Source organism: Hesperophylax consimilis, chromosome 26 (assembly GCF_061612785.1).
Source record: "Hesperophylax consimilis isolate HC1 chromosome 26, BYU_Hcon_1.0, whole genome shotgun sequence".
In the NCBI taxonomy this organism is placed as follows: domain Eukaryota; kingdom Metazoa; phylum Arthropoda; class Insecta; order Trichoptera; family Limnephilidae; genus Hesperophylax; species Hesperophylax consimilis.
Genome location: NC_142861.1, coordinates 2,073,642 through 2,097,674, shown reverse-complemented (window position 1 = coordinate 2,097,674; position 24,033 = coordinate 2,073,642). Strand labels below are relative to the sequence as shown.

The window sequence follows — 24,033 nt, the reverse complement described above, 5'->3', positions numbered from 1 at the left end:
TTTTATTTGCATCTAAATCCGGCCAATTCCAGTACACGTCCCATATTTCTTTGGTAAATCGACATTTCGATTTGAAATATTCCTACGATAGTGCTGTAAATGGGTATTACTGCTTTTTTCATATTTTCAGTGGTAGATCGATATTTGTTAAAATTTGAAAAACGTCAGCAAATTCGTGCATTCTTCATATTGTCTAAGGGGCCAGCCGATATACATATGATAAATGCTAATATGACCGGTATACTCATACCCAGCGATTATGAGTAACATTTTCCACTATCTCGACCTTACACGCCACTATAATATTTATACCGCGATCAAAAGTAGATAAAGTGGGTGCACTGATTCAAACAGGTGAATCAATTGGTGAACTGCGGTTCATATGGGAAGATTTGGTCACGTCTTGAAAATGTATTCACGTCTTTAAATAATCTCCACACAGCATTCCAAAGATGACGCAGTCGCATATGGAGCAAATAAATAAAATAAAAATGATTATAAGAAACTCCGGAGTTTTTAAAAACAAAAACAAAAAATTTTAAATTTTCTCTAAACAGTAAATTACAAAATCAATGTTTTTTAAATTACAATTTGTGTGATTTTCTCGGCTGGCATACTAAGTAATTTGGTAGTCTTATATGATTTGTGCAAGAACGAATAAAATAATATTTTTTGAACAAATAGTAAAACATAAAGGAAAGGGACATATTACGGTAAAACAAATAAAATAAAATACATATTACTATCGAAACTATATTACAAATAAAAATATGTTAAAATTGAGCGATAAAAAGATATTTCACAATATATAAAAATCAAAACATTAAAAGTAAGACGAAAATACATTCAAAATTATACCAATTATTTGTTAAACGTTTTTCCGTTGTTTTATAAAACCTGCATCAATTAAAAGAACCGTTTTTAATTAGGTTCGCAATAACGAAATTTTTTTTTTTTCATTTTCTAGATTCTTATATTCCATGAAGTGGTGAATCATTTAAATTTACTGAATTTAAAGTTAATGTTCTTTATACAAATAGAACGGCGTCATATGCGCCTCACAATTTTTACCTCATATGGGTTTATTCAAATATTACCTGGCTTTTATAGACTTAGAGGCCTTGTATTTTCTCGGTAGGGAAAAAATTTGTTACCTAAAAACCCTACTAAAATTGCATGTATCATCATCCAGCATCAGCACCAGCGGCGACCTACAGCGGCCATATACTACATACGTGTCTGTTTGTGTTGTGTTGGGAATGGGAGGGAAATTTTGGCTGCGCCCTTTTGTTGGAGTCCTTCCGCATTTGCCGTTGGGAGTAAGGAAAATCGCAGAAAACCTTACCCAGGAAGGAGCGGCCGAACGTCAACTTGAAACGTTTGCGGCCTTCAGTAACATCGGTATATGATGTCCTGCATTTTTGAGATGTGTGTGTGTGTGTCTGTTTTTATGTTAATATATACTTATGGGAAGATAGAAAATAAACATACATATACATACAAATTATAAAATATTATATAAATAGATATATAAACATTATATATTTGGGAAGAAGGTCGGGAGTTTAGGAAATACCTACTGCTCGCTATTCGTCCGCGTCTAGTTCTGGTATGTGCCATATGTGGTCATGGTCCATGAGGATGTGTTTTGGTAGTCTATGTGTGTATCTGAATGTCAGGTCGCTCGGAGCATTGTATTGTCCTATGTCTCGTATTAGTTGATTTTTACTAAGTGTGAGTGATTTGTAAAAGCGTTCAGTCAGTCTGTGTGTGAATTCGTATAGAGTTGGAATTTGTTCTCGTTCGTGTAATCTCTTCAAGTTTGTTCTGAGTCTCGTGTTGTATGTGATTTTAATGCAGAGATTTTGAAGTGTCTGTAGATTCTTGTGGTCTGTGTGTGAGATGCTGCTCCATACGGGAATCGCATAAGAGAGTACCGGACGAATGAGCGAGTAGTAGATGAGGAGTTTGGTTTTGGGAAGTAGCGGACTCCGTCTATTGAAAATTGGCTTCATCATGCCGATCGCTTGTCGCGTGCGCGCGTGCATTTTCGCTTGGTGAGATTTCCAGTTGAGGCGGGAGTCCATGGTCAGGCCGAGATATGTAACTTCATCTTTCCATTCAATGCTGTGTCCTCCCATTTCGATGTTGAAGTCAGGTTTTCTATTTATACGTTTTCTCGTAAACATGATGGCTTCGGTTTTCGCCTCGTTCAGTTTCAGGCGCCATTTCTTGTAATACTCTACGAGCGCGTCGAGCGCTCTCTGTAGGTAAATCGCGGCCATGTTCGCTTTCAGCGAAGAAACGTATAGTTTGACGTCATCTGCGTAGATAGACAGATTGCATCTCTCGTCTCGGGGGATGTCGTAGGTGAATAGAATGAAGAGAAATGGTCCCAGTAAACTTCCTTGCGGCACGCCTTTTGGAATCTCACGCATTGAAGATAGCACGTTCCTTATGAACACTCTGAACGATCTATTCTTTAGGTATTCCTGTATCAGTCTCGTTAGGTATATGGGCGTGTTAGTGCGGTGCAGCTTATGCACGAGCCCGTCAATCCATACGGTGTCGAATGCCTTCTCTAGGTCGATGAGCGCAGCGGCGGTGAAGCGATGTTCGTTAAATTTTCTTGCGATAAATTCCGCTACTCTGGTGAGTTGATGGGTCGTGGAGTGCCTCTTTCTGAAGCCGAACTGCTCGTCTGGCAAAGTCTTGTTGTCGTCGTGGTGTGGTACAAGCCTGTTGAGTATAATTTGTTCAAATACCTTGCTCAGCGTAGATAATAGGCTAATCGGCCGGTAACTTGTCGGTTGCGTTCTATCTTTATTCGGCTTTGCGAAAGGCAGCACGGTCGCCGATTTCCAAATCTGGGGGAAATGCCCGGTCATGAGGCAGGCATTGAACAATTTTGTTGTGTAGATGATGGCTTTTTGAGGAAGATGTTTGAGTAGAATGTTGTGTATTTGATCGCTTCCCGGCGCCTTGTTCGTTCTGAGTCGCTTGATTGTGACCGCAATCTCGCTCGGCGTTGTGAAATGAATATCTTCAGCGTTTGTCTGCTCCGCTTCGTTCAAATCTCGTAGAGAGTCAGCTACGATCCGGTCCGTAGCCGGGTCGGAAAGGCCGTCTGTAGCGGCGTAAGCTCTCTCGAACCCGTCGGCGAGTGTTTCAGCTTTTTCTTGTAGCGAAAGCGCCGTCCCGGGGCCGTTCAATTTCTGTAGCGGGGGAATTGTGTAATCTTTATGTCTCAGCGCGCTCGCCATTTTCCATAGGGAATTATCCTTCGGCGTGAGCGACGCAACTTTTTTGTCCCAAAGTTCGCGCTTGAGTTCTGCGATTTCGGTCTTGATTTCCCTCTGCAGGCAGTTGTACGCTGTCTTGAAGTATTCGTCACGCGTGCGGTGGTACATGCGTCGCAGGCGATTTTTGTCCTTGATGAGCGATAAAACGTGTTCGGGAAGCTTGATCGTGTATGCATGTATTTCTTTGAGAGGAATGTGTGTGTCTTGTGCTGTTTGAAGAATCTCTGTGAGAGTGCTTGTAGCTTTGTCGATTTCTTGTGGCGAGCGCAGAGTTCCCGAAGTGAGATGAATTCGTTCGTTGACTTCTTTTTTGAATCCTTCCCAGTTCGCATCCTTGTAATTTCGCTGTTTTCTGGGGGTCCTTGAAGTTGTGCCGCCTATAGTAAAGCTCACGGGCAGGTGGTCCGAAGACAGTTCGTCTAGTGTGCGCAGTGGAGATATTGTCTTGACATTTTTCTCGAGTACTATGTCCAGTGTACTCGGATATCTAGATCGTTGCGAGTAGTGCGTAGGTCTGTCGGGCGCCATTATCGAATAGGTATTTGTCTGCATGTGTGTAAAGAGCGTATTTCCGTTCGCATTTCCTCTGTAGTTATTCCAATAGTTGTGTTTGGCGTTCAAGTCGCCTCCCATCACAACAATCGGTCCCAGATTGAGCAATTTATTGAGATCTTCTCTCACTAGGTTGTGTTGGGTGCAGTATACGGAGATGATGGTATGCGCTCTACCCTCTATGGTGACTTCGATAATCGTGGCTTCAGCGTGCTTCAACTTCGGAGTAGGTATTCTTGTGGACGTCATAGATTGCCGAACGAATATTGCGGTTCCTCCGCCTGATCTTCCTTGTCGATCGTCACGATAAATCTCGAAACCTTGCACTCTCAGCGGTACGCTTGGATTCAAGTGAGATTCTGATAGGAGAATAATGTCGGTGTGTAATTCGTTTGCCAAAGCGAGCAGTTCGTCTGTCTTGTTGCGCACGCTAAATGCGTTCCATACGAGGACTTTCACCGTCTCGGTATTAGGCATCGAGGGTGTCTAGGAGCTCAATCAGGATGACGAGCTTGTCTGCTCTTGTTGCGCAGCGGGCGAGCTGTGATCGCATCCTCAGGAGGCCTTGGAGCAGGGCCATCAGGTCCAGGTTGTCATCTGAAGAGGTGGGCGCGCGCACGGGCTCCTGCTGTGGGCGTGGCTGTGGGGGCGGCGCGGTCTCGCGCTGCTCTTGGGCGGGGGCGGTGCCTCCGGCTACGTTGGCCCATGTGCGTCCATCCGTCCTCGGCTGAGGAGGTGGCCTGCTCGGGTTCTGTTCTGCCGGCGGGCGTTGGGCCCTTCTGGCAGGTCGCTGCTGTATTGAGGCGACGTACGCTACCCGCTTGGGGCAGCCTCGGTAATTGGCGGGATGCGGGCCTGAGCAGTTGCAGCATGCGGCGGGCTCATCTCTCGTCTTCTTGGGGCATTCTGCCGAAGCATGCTCCAGTAAGCATTTTACGCACCTTGCTGTGTGCGAGCAGTTTCGGGACCCATGCCCGAAGTCTTGACATCTGTAGCACTGAGTGCCGTGCTGAAGGTGGTTGCTCCTGTGCTTCTGGAGTCGAATTCGGCAGTGGCACAGGTACTTGACGGCCGCGCGCAGCTGTCCCATGTTGACTTCCTTATTGAAGTGCGCTAAGTATATGGGATATTCTATTGAGGCGGTCATCTTGACCACCTTCACTGCTGGGAATCCCTGCGATTCCAGGTCTGCCTTGATATCTTCCACTTCTACGAGCGGCAGGCCCTTGATGACGGCCTTTTTCATCTTTTCTGCTTCGGCCGTGAATGTATGGAAGCCGCGAGCCTCCGCCCGCAGTCCATTGGTGAGGGCGCGATGGTCCTCCATCGTGCGCACGAAGATGTTGGCCGTGCCGCCCCTGTTATACCTGAAAGTAAAATGCTTACCAGCCCCCAGATGTCCTTGCACCGCAGCTGTGATCTGCGCGTGCGTCATGTTCCCCAGGGTCATCACAACCGGGGGAACGCGGTCTCTCCTGCCGGTACCTGCGGGAGAGAAAGATGAATTAGTGTTGGCACGCTTCATACGCGGCGCGCCAGCGCCTTCGCTTACCTCGGGCAACTCTTCAAAACGGTTGCCACATTGGAGCGGTTGTGGTCCCCGTGGGGACATGGGCCTCTTCACGGGGTTGGACGGCCTCGTCCAGCCTCCATCCTGGGGGGCAGCCGTCTCCATCGGCTGCTGCGGTCTCGGGGGCGCCACGTAGGCCGACGCTGGGCCTATCGGGGGGCGCGTGGGGGCAGGACTGGGTCCTGCTGCCCAAGAGGGGCCTGCTGCGGGCTCCGTCATCTCCGTTTCATCGGGCGTGGTGGCAGTCGTGGTGGTGGATGGTCTCCGGGTCCTTGGGTCCTCGGGGCGGGGCTGTGGTGCGGGGACCGTATAGCGCACGGTCCCGGTCTTAGTGCGATGCGCAATTTGGCGAGCGCCGGGCGGTACCACGACCGGGGAGTCCTCGTGGTCAATGGGGAGCATCCGGGTCGGGAACATGGTCATCTGTGTCGAGCGGTGACTCCTCTTAAAAAGGGAGCACGTCTCAGGTGCTTGCGGGCGGTTTGTGGGGGCCAGCGTGGATCTTCGTAAGTTGAGTGTTTTGCGTGAAAGATTGCCTTGATAAAGGCAGTTGGGTGGGCGCGAGCGCCTGTTCAGTGGGCCGGCGGGATTCCTCCGGCCGGCAAAAGTAGCGGGGCCTGGCTGAGTGCACAAGCCAGACAAAAACGCTTGTGTGGTTGTGTCACAAACCACAAAAACGATATCTCTCTATCTATCTCCTCAATCCAATCTCATATGATCATCCAATCCGCAATAACGAAATGGAATCCTTTGTCAACTCCTGTCATTGTGTAATACCGTGTCGCCGACCGTCTCGCTCACATTTCAGTGTGGGTAGTATTTTGAATACCGCGAATAACAACAATGCTTTAATTCCCGCATGATGGAGCTTGTCAGGAAGGGATATTATCACGTTGGAACTATTCTATCATATTGTGTAGTGCCAAATGAGATACTCGTATAATAAAATTGTGTATCATTTGTTACACAAAACAGTGTATCCCGTAAGCCACTATCTAGAATCTCTTCAAATTATTCGTAATTCGGTTTAAACCGGGATTACAGGCCGTTTACGAATGAATTGATAGGTTTCCTAATATTTACTAAAATACGAATGTATTATCATGATTTCGGAGCACGTGTTCATAAAAATTATATTTTTTTCGCATTTCGTAATTGTATATCATCAAGGCAAATGCAGGTGCATGAACACGTGTTGCAATATACAAGGAATTTTAATAACTGCACGAGTAAAACTTCAAATTGTAATATTTAACTATCGAAGGCGAAATTAGCATTTCTCAAATCTGAAAAAGATACGGTTACATTTAGATGTAAATCCCTGATTTTTTTATAAATCAGCAATACTCATTTTTCTTTGTGTATGGATCAAACGAAACAAGGTGTTAGGTAAGGTGATTTGAAATCAAAATTACCCCGTTTGTAGTGGTCTGATTCTCAACTCATTCAATTTTTGTGATAAGTATGTCATTTAAAAAAAAATCTAATTATGTTTTTAAATGATATATCTATCAAATGAAGGTTATTTTACGAACTTAGTGGCCATATTACATTGGTTAATTTCGTTTATTGTAAAAATATTTATTTTTTTGATACTAAAACCTAGCATTCGAATGATGCTGACACAAAAAATATTTACCGTGGAAAGTTGAACCACAACTAAAAAAAACTTCTGTATTTTGTTCTGATGCCAACAAGGTATAACGAATTGGTAACTCTCTAATAAAAACATTTTGAACGTTTAAGTGCAAGTTTAATTTTATTTTATTAGATTTTTTCTGTCCAACTCATAGAGGTTTAAATATTATACGGGCGTATTATGCCGGAGCTGTCAGATTTATATCGGCTGGCCCCTTAGTATAGCGTCAGGATAACGCCGGCATTGTGAAGAATGCACGAATTTATTAAGCCCCAGCATTCCCAATTTCTACCGATTTATAACAAGTTTCCCTTTAACTCTAAGTTTTTAAGTCTTGAAAAAAAAAGTTATTTGTAATACTGAAACGTTAATTATATGAAATTAATGAAATACAAAAATAGCAAAGTAAGCTTCAAAAATTATTAAAAACACGTTTAATTCTGTTATTTAATATGTTATAGGCATGAAAAAATTCGCAGTATATCTTTAAAAGCAATTGAAGCATTTCTAGAGAGATTTTTGCTCTATTTAAAACGAGTCGTGTTTTATTAAATATTTTTATAATTTTCGCTTAATTGTTATCGTTTTTTTTTATTATTAGCGTGCTCCCTCTAACATTCGTATTAATATATCTCCCTTTCAAACCTTTTTTTCGCGAATTTTGACAAATATCGATATAAATGTAAAAAAGCAGTAATACCCATTTGCAGCACTATCGGATGAATATTTAAAATCGAAATATCAATTTACCAAAAGAAATACGAGACGTATAATGGAATTTGTCTAGATTTCGATGCAAATAAAAACAATGACAACGACATTACAAATATCATTTGAAGAAACGTGAATTTAACAACAAAACTCAAAATGCGAAAATGATCGTGTTTTTAGGTTTGGAACAAAGTGATGAAAGTCTGATCTGGTATGAATATTGTTATGAGTAACGATTTAAAACCGAGCAATCTTCCTCCTATAGCTGTACCATCGCTGCGGCGACGTATTGAAACACGAATTGCGTACATGAAACTTTGAACGTTTTATGGTATTTTGTCATTCACCCCTTTTGACAGCATTGCTGTTTCCTATAATCACATTATTATCACCATGAATTTCCGTTTGAAATACCCCAACTTTGTCAATAATATTAGTATTTCACGCGCCAGCAATTATTTGCCCACATAAAATATGAGCACGAATTTATTCACTTTTTTTTAAAATTATAAACTAATGTTTATAAGACAAGGTTTTATGCATAGCACAAAGGATAACCAATTATTATAAGTAATAATTAGTAGTCTGAAATATCAATACAAATTGAAATCGAGTAAAAATAAATGCCGCCGACGGGAATTGATCCCGCACCTTCTGATGTCCGGTCAGATGCTCTGGACCACTGAGCTACGTCGGCTTATTTTCAACACGTCAAATAATTCAATATGTACTAGTACTTCAATCAACAATTACTGCTTATTATAAAAATAATAATATTAGTCAAGTCAAAATATTTCACCTACAAATGTAGATATAATATGCCTCGACGCCATCTGGTGGGAAATTTATCACTAACAAAGCCTTTCCTACAAAAATAAAGTTGGTTGTTTACAGGTGGAAAAAAATATAATTGAGATATTTTCAATTTGTATTGATATTTCAGGCGAATAATTATTGCTTGTAATAATTGAATATATTATCATTATTATTAAATTTACCGTTTATTTATAAACAAGTTCTGCTGAGTAATCATCATAAGTTAGAGCTTAAAAGCAACTGATATACCATGCCATTAAATTGAATATTCGATGAACTTCTAACTTTAGTTCATGTAATAGATTTTATTTCCAAGAATCCAATTCTCTATCTGTCAGAAATGCAAATTTAACGCTTGTTCATATGAAAATAGTTACAACAGCGTTTAATTCCATATTTAAAATTATTATAACGCCTTTATTAAACTCCCACCTTAGCTTAAATGAGTTTAGTTCGCTTGTGAATAATAATATTATATTACTCACTTGAGTTTTAGAAATTCTTATTAACTCTGAGATTCTATTCAATTTCTATTTCAGGGATAAGGTAATAGCACACTGGGCCCACGTACGCAATGTACGCAACGTATTAAAGCGAAGGCGAATTGGTGTACATTATGAATATCAAAAATATGATTTAGATAAATTGAAGGTTTTCCCATCGTCTCGTTTGAGTAGAATACAAATAAAATAATAAATTACTCAGTAAAAAATATAAATGTAAACTACCAAAAAAGAAATTTTTCAATAGAAATGTATGAACGCGTAAAGGAAACAACTTTAAAAAAATACAGTAGATATTATAGCTAAAATTATCTGTGAAAGTTTCACTTGATTGACTTTTTTGCTTTAGTATAAAATTATTTACAAAATAAATAAAAACCAGTTTTGAGCTTGAAGTCGAACGTTTCTAGACTCCGTTTTTCAAGCAATTTTAATGTCTATTTTATATAATTAAAGGTATACCAAGTATATACACATTTTCGGCTTGTAGCTTTTTCTTAAAATATCTGGAAAACCTGCAATCTATAAATTTTTCATGAAATTAAATGCTTTGGAAACAAACTTAGTTAAAACATATCTTCGTACAAATTCGCTATAAAACAATTTACAATGCATTGCAAAAGCATTTAAAATTATAGTAAGCATAGATAATGTAGCGAAAAAAAGGTTACATGTAGGTATATGTAATTAAAAGTTAAAGGACACGTCGTGCAAAGTTGTTGAAGGATTTTAAAATATCCACATTTCCTGCGAGGATGATAAGCCTTGGCAAGTTAGTTCTGTACCTGGGAAGTATCGTAGAATTTGCGACCTCGCTTGAAATTATTTGGCCATGGAATCCCATTTTAGTCAGAATGTATTGATAATAAACCGTTCAGAAGTTTACAAGCCATTAGAAGTAATGCGACATCTTTCCTAGAACTAAGGCCGCAGATACCCAGCCTTGCCGAGATAAATGCTGTTGGAAATAACCATTAATAAAAACCGAACAGTGGCGTTTGCCGAAATTTGTTGCTCGTTTTGTTGTTATTTAGTAAAACCTTATAAATTGATTAATAACTTAAAATCCATTGAACTTCGCGATACTATGTGTCAAATTTGCATTGCGTGCGTAGGACAAGTGTGTCCAACCTAAATTATATCATATGTCTACCGATAGTGAGGGGCAAAATCGAGTTACGATTAAATTATTTTCTCATTCAGGAATCTAGGATTTTGTTTATACTGCACTCAAATGAATCTCAACTGCTCCCAGCCGTCTGGAGCCAGTGAGACTTTGGCATCCCTAATTGGGGTATATTGTGAGGCTGATGTTAGTGGGGAGATGAATGAGATGAGAAGGATGAAGGTGGGGCAGTACCTGGCTATTTAAATCTGGTCACAAAACACGGATAATATCTTTTCAAGCCACAAAGTTTTGATTCTGAATGATAGTATTTAACCATGGTGATACCGTAAGTATATACCACTTATTTATGAATTCATAAAAAATCTTCAAATAAAATTAATTAGAATTTGAATTTAAATCTATTTACAACCGAATCATCGTTTTGCAAAACAAAACATTGATGCAATAGCAACTTCAAAAAGCAGACGGAATATTTTTTTGGTTATTTTTGCATTGTATTTTTAGCACTGGGTAGTTATGTTCGTTAAATGTTATTTAAGCTTCTTGGTTTTGTGTGTATTTTCATGGGATCAATATTAGATAACACAGGAATTACGTATTTAAATTACGAATGTAATTAATTAAATTTATCGAGGGTATTACCAGACCGTAATCTAAATCTGTTCGTAGCTTTGTATATTTAATCTGCTTAAATTATATTAATATTATTACCGTAACGTACTGGTGCTGTGATCATATTACCATGTACGTATTATCAATATTAACGTTTACCGATTACTGGTTACTAAGCACCGATAAACATTCACCGATTACTCAATATCGATGGTTGCTTGATTCCCAGATACTATTTGCTGATTACCGATTACTGATCGATTACCAATAATGACCGATTACTGAATATCGATTATTATTTACTTAAGTATACATTATATATATATTCCCGACTAGGTACTGATTCTTGATTAAAAATTACTGATCATCATATTAAAATCACTGCTTACCGATTCTTGATTAGTGATTACTGATTATTATAGTATTGATCTTTTTATTTTTTTTTTTTAAAGAAAGACTAACATTTCCGGGTTACGAATAACCTGACAATATTTAAAAATCTCCTACTATCACCACAGAAAGCTGAAAATGTTTCTTGTGTTGTGATGGAGGACTTAGCCGGCCGAGGAATCGAACACACTACGCCTGAGTGGGACCCAAGCGCGATGTCAACTCGGCCACCGACCGGTCAGTACCGGTTTTATTTAGTCATTTCCGACTGCCGATTAAAAATTATCGATATCCGATTAATTATAACTGATTTTTTTTACATTAACCCAACAAGAAAGAAACCCTAAAGAAAATAATTTCCCTCAGGGCCCATGTCATCTTTGGAGATGCTGTACATTATTTATAACAGATGACCGATTACTGACTATCGATAAACATACATAATATGTATAGTATTCATATTTCCGACTTCTGATTACTGATTCTTGATTAGTGATTATGGACTACTGATTGCTGCTAACCGATTCTTGATTAATGATTACTGATTATATTATTTATTGCTGATTACCTATTATCGATTAACGATTAATGATTACTGATTAAATTATTTGTTGCTGATTACCGATTATCTATTAACGATAAACGATTACTGATTATAATATTTATTGATGATTACCGATTATCGATTAACGATTAGCGATAACCAATTACTGAAATTACCGAAAAAATCAATTTTTATTTACCTAAGCATTACCTTGGTAAACATATTTACGACTACTGATTACTGATTACTGATGACCCATTCCCGATTGACGATTATCGATAATTGATTGATTAAATTATTTATTACTGATTGCCGATTACTGATTACGTGATTACCGATAATTTATTACTGATTAGTAATCAGATCAGAAATAAAAATTATAATAAATAAATAAATAAAAATAAAATGTAATTATAAATAAATATGTAGCTATATTTTTATTATTATTGCTTCAGTTATGAGTCCAAAGATGTCAGCAAAGTATAATAAAATATGAATTTTATTGAAAAGGTAGGTAGGACTTTCTTATTAGTGCTTATTGGATTTATTTCCAATGCTTTTGTCTATGGATTTGTACCTACTTCAACTTTTAATTGAATTGAATACTATACGCTATAATTGTTGCTAAATAAATCGCAGCTTTTCTATTCATATTACTATCTTTCCGGACGAGGTGGAATTTCCAGGCAAAACTCTGAAAATACACCATTTCAACCGTATTTTCAGATTATTACCCGGAAATCATCTTTGGTTCCTTCTCTACAATGTTATTATATTACGGCAATTAAGGCTGCGTAATCTGTTATAGCTAGACAGACCTGTACTGATACTACACAATGTAAAAAAATGTCGTTTGTAGTGAAATTTTCAGATAAAAACCTGTAAAAGCGAAAAATAACATATTTAAAGTTTTCAAACTTTTATCTGAAAATTATCCACACTTTCTGCTTTCTGATTATACAACACGATGTTAAAATAGATGCCGTTTGCAGTGAATTTTTTAGATAAAAACCTGGAAAAAAGAAATAGTTTTCAGACGTTTACCTGGAAATATCGTAATACTTTCCACTGTTATTTTATACAATGTAAAATCAGGTGTAATGTGAAGTGAACTTTAACGATATTAAAGATTCTAATTTAACAGACGCTTACTTGGAATGTAACAATACTTTCTGCTTTCTAATTATACAACACAATGTTAAAATAGATGCTGTTTGCAGAGATTTTTTTAGATAAAAACCCTGGAAAAGGAAATCATGTAACAGATTCCTGTTTTCATGCTTTATCTGGAAATTTCGTAATGCTTTCCACTGTTATACTACACAATGTAAAAGCAGATTTGAGGTGAAATTTCAGATAAAAACCCGGAAAAAATATTCTTGTTTTCCAGGCTTTTACCTGGAACGATCACATTGCTTCTGCTTTCTACTCATACTAAAAACATTTGCCGTTTGCAGCGGAAATTCACAGATAAAAACCTGGAAAACACTTATTAGTTTTCCGGGTTTTTACCCTGAAATTTACAATGCTTGCTGCTTTTTGCATACAAAATATTATACAAATGCACTGTTATATATAATATTACATTTTGCCTCGCAAACTAATGTTGTACATTCAATATGCCTCTTTATATATCACAAGTATAGTTATATTTCCACAAATCACATAACTGTTAGATAATAGTTGACACTTGACACTCAATACCAATTCTTATAAATACAACAGCTTTGCATCGATTATAATCATTTAAAAGCAACGTTTATTTAGCTTTACCACATTACATTTTATTCAGTTTTATACATTGTAATTACACACCGATCACTCTTAAATATTCTCCATTAAAACATTCTTTACTCTCGACTTTATACATTTATGGATACGTCAATCTATAAATTGATTTACAACACATCCGTAAAACAATACAAAATAAACGTTAATAATTTATTATTGCTAAAGCGACCAAATGAAATTACAATTAGGAATTTATTACGTGCATATTATAAACTTCAATATAAGTTTGCTGTATGAGCAAAAAAGAAGCAACTTTTTAAGTAGATACTAAGTGCAAAACAAAGTTTAGTAACAAATGATACAGTATAAATGTAGTAATTATTATTATTGTCTAAATAATTAGATATTTTAAATGACAACTACACCAAGGAAAATGAGTTCAAATTATTTGTAATCCAGTTTAAAACGGGATAACAGGCCTTAACAAAAGAATTAACACGTTTCTTGATAAACTTTTAGTAAATCACATGTATTAGGACGATGTCGGAAAACATATTCATGAAAATCGGAATATTTTTGCATTATATTATATTATCAAGGCACGTGCATATCATAAAGAAAATATTCGGTTTTTCATGAACACGTGTTCCAACATCGTGATAATATATTCGTAATTTACTAAAAATTTATTAGGTCCGTTGCTATTTAGAGGTATAATGCCGCCCACACACTAGCAAAATCTTTCGAGAAATTTTCTATGGCATATTCGACTAAACTTGATGGAAGATATTAACCTTTTTCTTAATCCCACAACTTTTACTTGCTTTAGTGGTAGATTTTCTTACATATTCCAAAAAATCTTATCTTATTGTAGGCTTTTATAAAACTTCGCATTTTTAGTTTGAAAAAAAAAACGCTAAAATTTCGTCGTATGTCGCAAAATAACTAAAGTAGATAGATATTGTAAAATTTCTGAAAAAATTGAAAGCATAATAATTTTATTAATTCTATTAACCATTTTTAAAAACTCCATAAAATTAATGTGACGCTTAGAATAATAGTGGCCTAACTCAAGTAGGATTTGTGAAAAATTGTTTAATATACCTTAGAATGATAGTCTAAAAAGTTGAAATTTGTTAAAACCGCTTGAATGATTTTTGGCAAATTATGCCAAATTTGCAAACCGTCTTGAGCGATTGGTTGCCATAATATGCCAAATTTATATAAAAGCTAAAAATATGGAATAAACGGTGATATCTAGGTGGATTCATTGGCTTTAAATCGCAGTAAGCACTTCATATGTTTCCATATTAACATTTAGAGGAATTATAGAACACACATCGAGTTTCATAAAAAAATATTTTTGTTCAGCAAACTTATTTTCTGTATTTGCGAATTTATAGTTAAACCACTATTATTCTGATTGACACAGTTATTAAAATATTTTTAAAAGTGACTTAATGCTAAAAGCAACAAAGACTAAAAAAATAAACGACCAATTTATATTTATATTGATTCATAATACAACTTTTAATATCTTAAAATTCATATTTGCGGTATGTCTGTTGTCACAACTTCAACTTTTAGCACTAAGCCACAGTTATTTAGTCATATTGAAATCGATTTTAATATATAATTTAATTAAACATTATAACTACCTAGCACATAAGTCATAAAGCAATCGCTGCACTGACGTACGAATTTAGTATATCGCTAAAGCAGTCAGTAGGAAGAAGTTGGTGTTGTTGTTAGTGATGGGGTAGTAATAGTATTGAGGTGGTAGTGAGGTAGTAATGAGCGTGGTGAGCAAGCGTGGCGACTGTGGCCTGTTTCAGACGACGACTCTGATCGGGTTGCTGAAGACGGCGCGCTTGCTGCGTCTAGTGAGGGTTGCAAGGAAGATCGACCGCTACTCGGAGTATGGAACTGCAGTGCTGCTCCTGCTGATGGCAACCTTCGTCCTCATCGCGCATTGGCTTGCCTGCATATGGTGAGTCACAACCTTATTTGTATTCATTTCTCTTTCGTTATTTCAATCTTTTATTTATGTAGGTATTCTGTCCTTATGCTACAGGTATAACAGTGAAAGATGCTCCGAGATTCAAAACATTCACGCCAAACGTGTGACCAACATTTGTACATGGTTGACATTTGTCACATGAGAACGGGTCGCTTCTGTGACTTGTTCTTGAGTTTAAGGCGATGCACTATGTAGTAATGCAAAATCACGTGTTTTTGGTTTGAAAATTTGGTCGCTTAGAAATGTTTCAGATGCTTTAATTAAATACTGCAAGTAGAATACATTCTGACCTTTTAAATAATCCAGTATTTTTTAGATAAATCTTTTTATAAGCCCAGAAAAAAAATAATGTTTAAGGCCTATGAAAACTGTTTAAAGTTCAAAATCTCCTACTAACGAACCCATTTTCGGTTATTATTTTATTGTATAGTGTGGAAAATTAAGCTATTTATAAAATGATCGAAAAACATTTAAATATTTGTGCCTAAACATCCACAAAATAAAATAAAAGGCACTTTTTGGCCATGTTTTTTTTTGCATAAATCAAAAAAGGTGGATTCTGTTAAGCGGGAATTTAAGCCTTATCGCCATCTACATAAGGTGTGTTATTGATAGCGGCTCGATTCAAAATATTACACGATGTAGTGTAATATGATGACATGGGCTCTAAGGGAAATTATTTTCCTCATGGCATTCTGAGTGAAGTCAATTTTTAAAAAATCTCTTGGCATGTCGAAGAAATAATGTCTGTTGAAAAGGATTTTTCACTACCGGGTTAATTCAATTGAGACCGCTCAAATAAGTGCGGTGGAACCTTCCAATAGAGGCGATAAAATTAATAGTAGAATGTTGTTTATCTTCTAGATTTCTGTAATGAAATATATATACAAGTCTTCCTATGCAATAATCGAATAAAAACCAAACAGTATTCAATTTCGTAATATTTCAGTGCATTTTAAAATTTTTTTACTAAAAATATCCTGAAAGAAATTCGAACTCTGCATTCCTGAAAATTGTAGGTTGTATTAATATCAATATCTAAATAGTGAAACAAAGTGGAATTTAACCCCAAGTGGTATTTATTATAATAGCATAATCAATAAATTCTCTACATTTGTATAGATAAAGCATTAGCGTAATCAATAAACACTCCACATTTGCATAGATAAATCATTAGCATAAGCAATAAACACTCTACATTAGCATAGATAAATCATTGGCTAAATCAATAAACACTCTATATTTGCATAGATAAATCGATAGCTTAATCAATCAACGCTCTACATTTGCATAGATAAATCATTAGCTTAATCAATAAACAGTCTACATTTGCATATGAAAATAAATTAACCCTTCACTTGTGTTTATATCACATAACCATAATAAAATATAAGTATACATTAACTCCACACAGGAGGCCTTGAGGAAAATAATTTCTCTTATTGTCATCTTTAGGGATGACAGGATCATTCTGAACCTGTGTCTTGAAGAGGCCCATGTTGTAGGAGGGAGGATACACACAGGTCGTTCTCATTTGATAAATTAATATCGACAGCAGTTTTATACTAGTAAAGTATCTACGGGCTCTGTACAGTACGCTCAGCTTCTGAGGGGTTAACCTAACTATGGATTCGATGGAGCCCCTGTACCAGATCCTGTCACTTAGATTTACACCAATGGAAGCCATCTTGGGAATCTTCCGTCGAAGTAAAATAAATTGTCATTTCGATCCCTTTAAATCGTAATCAGACTTGATTGGGTCTTTGAAATATTAAATTCGACTAAGTTATTCTTACCCCAAGAAATTCCTCTCAAGGTAATCGTCCATTCTCTGTTCCGAGCTGTTGGAATTTTATTTTCCCTTTTTTATCAGAAATTCAATTTCATCGGCATGTCTGGAGTTTAGCGGCCTTACTAATAAAGGTTGTGTAAATTTTATACAACCGTGTGAAAACTTTACCAATAAACTAAAATTGTCTAAACTGAAATTTAACAGCCGTAAAATCAGAGGCGAATTGGCAGTCTTGGCCGCCCTAGGCCCCAGTCCATGTAGCCGCCCCTTTCTCAGTACCCATCATATTGACCAGGAGTATCCAAACTTTTCACAGTATGTTCCTAGGGTCAAAACCGTTTTAATTTTCGCTATTTCGTACGTAGAATATTTGGGTACTTATGAAGTAATTTCTTGTTATCATCTGTGACTTTTTTGTCACGATTGGCCGCCCCTAATATCTGGCCGCCCTAGGCCCGGGCCTACATAGGCCTAAGGGCAAATCCGCCTCTGCGTAAAAGTTATAAACATTGTTTACATAGCGGAAGAAAGCAGTTTATTCGTTGTATATACTGGAAATTCCTCATTAAATTTCCGGATATTTTCAAGGTAGGTATATTATATGTGTGTTGTTTTTGAAGATGTCGTAAAAATAAATACAATTTTTGGAAATTGGATTAAATTACTTTAAAGACAAACATATACAAAAAGTACTATAATAATATGTCAGAAATAACCGAACTTTTTCGTGCGTCACTCGGCCAAAAGGCAACGTTGCCAGCTCTTTTGCAGCCAGTTAAAGACATTTTGTATTAGTAAGATTTTGAAACATACAATCAGTAACAAATAATAATAAGCAATAATTAGTCATCCGAAATACCAATACAAATTGAAAATACTGACATAGCTCAGTGGATACATAGCTGTCGGCTAACATAGCTGTCGGCTGACATAGCTGTCGGCTGACATGGCTCAGTGGATACAGAGCACCTGACCAGACATCAGAAGGCACGGGTTCAATTCCCGTTGGCGGCATTTATTTTTACTCGGGAGATATTTTCAATTTGTGTTGGTATTTCGGATGACTAATTTATTATTGCTTATAATTATGTGTTATCCTTTATGCTATGCATAAAACCTCGTCTTATAAACGTTAGTTTATCATTTAAAAATAATACAATCAGTAGATATATATTTTAAAATACGTATTGTAAACACTGATAGGTCAATAAATAAACCTACAGGAGCTAAAATAATAAAGATTTTTAAGCCAAGAGAAGAAAACACTGAGTTGTACTTAATATCATTTTGTGATTTACAACTTTGTATTCGAAGTAACGGAACAAGAAAAATCGAAGAAATTCTAAGAAACCGATAACTCATGTCAAGATAGAAAATGAAACAAAATAAAGTGTTGCTTTTGGATTTGTGACAAACAAATTGATGTTCTATGTTGCTGTTAATGTATTATTTTAAATAACACTAGCTGAAGTCCCCGGCTTTGCACGGGCTTCTCGTAGATTTTTTCGAAATCAATAGTCGCCACAGACAGTACACGAAGAAAAATGATCCTGTTAAAAAAGTGAAAGCACGTCAATTTCTTAGTAAAATATTATTCCTTCAGAATTTATTGAGAACACGTATTCTTTTCCTAATAAATATCATTGCGGAATGCAACAATTTCAATATGTGAATATCAAAATAATTATTTATTTGAACACGTGTTCCACCGTCCTCATAAAACATTCGTTTTCTCACTCATACTTTGTTAGGAAATGTGTCAATTTATTCGTTGAAGGCCTGCAGTCCCGTTTTTAACAGGTAAACGAATAATTTGACCAGATTTTTTTAAAATAATAGTATTTTACATCAATAAGTTTTCTTCATGTAGTTTCTAGCTAATCTGGAATATCAATAAATCAAGTGTGTAAAATTTCATCAACGAATATAAAAATTCTATTTTAACGGCTTGGTAAATTTTTTGTACCTTTGATGCTTGTCCGGGTCTTGGTGGTGGATGCATCGACCCTCCACACAGCATACCCAAAGATGACATAGGCCCTGAGGGGAATTAGTTTCCTCAGGGCCTCCTCTGTGAAGCTAATGTAAAAACAACGTTTTTATGTAAATAGTAAAATGTATTATTTTCAGAAGATTGGATGTTGCTAATTTTTATTAAAGTTCAAATTATTCGATCAGGACAATTAAGAGACAAGTTAATTTATAATTATTAGGAAAACTTCAACCTCGAAGATAAATGCCGCAATGTTTGGGCAGAGTATTGGCACATTGCTAGTCAATCAAAGGGAGCCTGCTATGCCTCAATACAAAGGACTATTCTATGAAACCAAGGTTTTAACAATTCCCCCATTTCTCCAAAATATAAATTCCCTCAATCGAATGAGGATTGGACATTGCTCCGTTTCTTCTTACCTTTTTAAAATTCACGTGTTGATTCCCCAGATTATACATGGATTAAAATGAGTACATCATTCTAATCAAGATACTGTTAAAAATGTGAGCATGACCATTTCTTAAAATTCATAAAATATTAATCATTCGGAATATATCTGCTCGTGTTCACGCAGGTGGCCTTGGCCGAATCAATATATAGTGGATGAGATGTGAAAATATTACTATTTGTAAAAACACGTGTTCCGACTTTCTCATAACATATTCGTGCTTTACTGATAGTTTGTTATGAAATTTGCCAAATCATTCGTTATAGGCCTCCAATCCCGTTTTTAAAAGGAAAACGAATAATTTTACCAGATTTTTAATAAATAATTTTCCGATTTTATGTCCGGGTTAAATCTTCCATATGGGATAAATTAAACCCTTCCATACACTTTTTCACAAATGATCATCTAGTCAATCAACATTACGCAAGTGCATTATATAAGCAAAATAAATACAAAACAATACAAGAACAACACGTCAACTCACCAGAGATCAAATGGGAAAATAATTCACCGACTCCAGATATTTTCATATCAGAGGGTTCGGCTCGGTAGAACTTCTAACAGGGCCTATAAATCCTACTGATCCCTCAACATAAATATTTAAAAAATCTTTCGTTATCCTACATGTATTTAAAATTACTGATTTTTGCATTTTTACAATTTCATTTTAGTATGTTTTCTCCGAATATATTCTGTGGTCTAGAAGTGGGAACTTTAGATAACATATTTTTTGGTTGTCCCTCTCTAAAAAATATCTTCTCTTCTATCAAGCCTTTTGTTAAATTGCCTCCCTTCTTTTCAACATCTCATCTCTTGTAAGTCTAAATTCGATACCAATTTTCCGTATAATTTTGAAATTTTCCAATTTAAACAAAATTAATATTTAAATTCACATTTCCTTTCTCCGTGATTTGAAATGATGGCCAAGAACACCCTTGAAAAATCACCTCCGACTTATATCTAGTGAGTTACGACTAAGACCTATTACTACTGTCTTACGACTAGACCTATAACTACAGGGTTTTCCAATAAGAGGTGTTATTTTGAACAGCCCGCTATTTCGGTAGACGTTACTTTTGAAGCTGTCATTTTTTAACATTTGACAAGTAGAAACTACGCCATTAATAAAAATGGAACGATACACGCTTCAAAAACGCATTGAAATTATTAAAATTCACTTTAGTGAATCAAATGCAAATCATCTTGAGTGATGAGGCCCATTTCCACCTCGGTGGCTTCGTCAACAAGTAAAATTGTCGCATCTGGGGCTCGGAAAACCCAAGAGTTATTGTTGAAAAGCCTCTCTATCCTCATCGTGTGACTGTTTAGTGCGGTTTATGGTCTGGCGGAGTCATTGGACCTTACTTTTTTGAAAATGAGGCTGGAGCAACAGTTACGGTGAATGGATTGCGCTATCGAGAGAAAGTTAATGATTTTTTATGGCCGAAATTGGATGGTATTGATCTGGACAACTTTTAATTTCAACAAAACGGCGCTACGTGCCACACAAGCAACTAAACCATTGATCTTTTACGATTGAATATCAAAATAACACCTCTTATTGGAAAACCTTGTACTTTCTTAATGACATATATATTTACACATGTAGAATCTTACAAATAACATTAACAATCTAATTTTATTAGCGCCAGAGGAAGAAGGAAGTTCTATAATGATGGCAACGTTATTTAAAAAGATGCCATCTGATGGCAAATTATGGCTAGTCGAAATATGTACATGTAGATAGAATTTGGTAATAGACCTCGGGCTAAGAATTTCTAGATTTCCGCACGTATCTAGGATTATGCGCTTTCACCGCTAAGCCCTCACTTATCCTGGCTAATACAATCGTACCCCCCTCCCCCCTATCTCCGACATCGGCAAAATGAACTATACACTATACACATCTCTATAATCCTAGATCGCCTAGTTCAGTTCCTAGATGCTCCTAGATCTCTGTCAGAGTAAGGGGAGATAGAACCATTATGGTTCTCTTATTATATTCATGGGGAGAGGATTGTTTAGGTCTTGGCGGCAAAAGCGACTGACCACCTTTTTCATTTGTAAGACCGCACAAAAGTCTCAACTGCTCCCAACCGTCTGGAGCCAGTGAGACTATGGAAAAATTGGGGTATTTTATGAGACTGAAGGTAGCGGGGAGGGAAGGAGATGGGTAAAAGGAAGGTTGGGAAGTACCTGGCTATTCAGATCTGGTCAAAAAACACGGCCAAAGCAATTTCAAGCAACGTTTCAATTCTGAATCGTGGTCTTACACTAGGGCGATACTGAGAGTATCTTCCACTCTAAAACGTGCCGCAAATGTATTTTATATGAGTAAATTTTGAAATAACACAAATTAATCAAATAAAATTTACTTTGCACGCCGGAGTTCAAACCAGCGACCACCAGTTTGCTAGTCGAGAGCTTTACCCCTCTACTACGGAAGCCACTTCAAGACTATTTTTTTTTATTTTATGTAAATCAAATTCAATAATATTATTATTAAATTGAGCAAATTTTTCGTTTTTTTATTATTGTTACACCTGTTTCGGTTTTCAATGCCATTTCAAACTGTCTACAGCTGTTACAACAATAAAAGCCAAAATACTGGCAGAACTTTTAATAATATTACTATTTTTTTAAATTAAATGGAGTTCTACGAAATCACAAAAACAACCTCGACTGGTTGAGGGATATCTTTTTGCCTCTCCAGCAGAACTCTCTCGACCCATCGTCTTGCACCGCAGTGGGAGGGATGAATTCAAACGTCACTCCTGGACACAGTGACTCACAGCACAGCAACCCGGAAATTATTTTCATCGGGGCCTCCTATTTAGAGCTAAACAAAAAAATTCACCACTTAACGAAAGTTCAGGTTTATTCCAAATATTATCAATGACTAAATTTAAAAAAGAACAACTCTTAAACGAAAAATGTGAAATGGAAAAATCAGAAAAGGATTTGGCCGTATCTAGAAATTGATCCCAGGACCTCAGCCTAAATTATTATTTTTTTTAAATATTATAATAATAATACATCCCAATTTTAACCTAAAGCTCGCGATTGTCCGTGTTTAAGGGGTGAGGCTCTCGAATTACGAATTTATTGTAAGTAAATTAAGTAATTCATAAAATTTATGTAAAGTAAATTAAGTAATTCATAAAATTTATGTAAAGTAAATTAAGTAATTCATAAAATTTATGTAAAGTAAATTAAGTAATTCATAAAATTTACGTAAAGTTAATTAAGTAATTCATAAAATTTATGTAAAGTAAATTCATTCATAAAATTTATGTAAAGTAAATTAAGTAATTCATAAAATTTATGTACAGTAAATTAAGTAATTCATAAAATGTATGTAAAGTGAATTAAGTAATTCATAAAATTTATGTACAGTAAATTAAGTAATTCATCAAATTTATGTAAAGTAAATGAAGTAATTCATAAAATTAATTTTCACCGCTTTTGATTTTTTTACTGTTTCTTCTATGGAAGCAAGTGCTTGTGTTTAAAAGAGTGATAAAAATCAAGACGAAGATTATTTTAGTGTTTGTAATTAATTATGATTTTATTCATAAAATTTCGAATGATAGAAAGAGCGCGCTAATTTGTAAAAAACAAACTATTATATTTAATAGGGTTAAGGGACTGTTGAAAAAAATGTAATAAAACACGACTTATTTAAAATGGAGCAGAAAATCTCTTAACATTTAGTTAAGTAGCATTTAAAGAAACCCTTTTGGAGGATTGGTTATTTATTTATTTATTTATTTACGGACAAATAGTCCATTAACAACATATTAATTACACGAATAAGTTTTATAAACAGAGATGACAGTGAAAGGAGAGCATATATAAATGAGGAGCGCAGACAATAACAATGACAATAATAATATAAAAGTAAGAATGGGAGATAATAATAAGTCAAAGCATGAAGATGGTTCAAAGGGCATTAGAAATTAGACATTGCGTATTGACTGTCGAAAGTCATTTAGGCATATACCACAAAATTCAATGCTTTGACTTGACAGTGAGTTGACAAGTCTCGACATTCTGGACAAAGGAGAATGGTATCCATAATTGGTAGAATGTTGATTGACGAACAGCAATTCATTATTTCGGAGTCTACGGGAAGGGATGTTGAATTGGATAAGTTGCAACAAAGCAGGTGAGTCTGTAATACCATTGATAATCTTGAATATGCAAATCAGATCAGTGTCCCTTCTACGTTTCTCCAAAGAAGAAATGTTTAAAGTTTGTTCAACTTCATCATATGAGTAC

The 24,033-nt window shown here is 36.1% G+C and overlaps 1 protein-coding gene across 1 annotated transcript in view; it reads left to right on the top strand.

Annotated features, from left to right (window-relative positions):
• sei (potassium voltage-gated channel seizure) overlaps nucleotides 1-24,033 on the top strand; it is a 298,364-nt gene that overhangs the window by 229,023 nt on the left and 45,308 nt on the right. Inside the window, exon 5 of the mRNA XM_089647318.1 lies at nucleotides 15,335-15,489. Coding sequence (XP_089503444.1) covers nucleotides 15,335-15,489 — 155 coding nt within the window. The remainder of the gene's footprint in view (nucleotides 1-15,334; nucleotides 15,490-24,033) is intronic.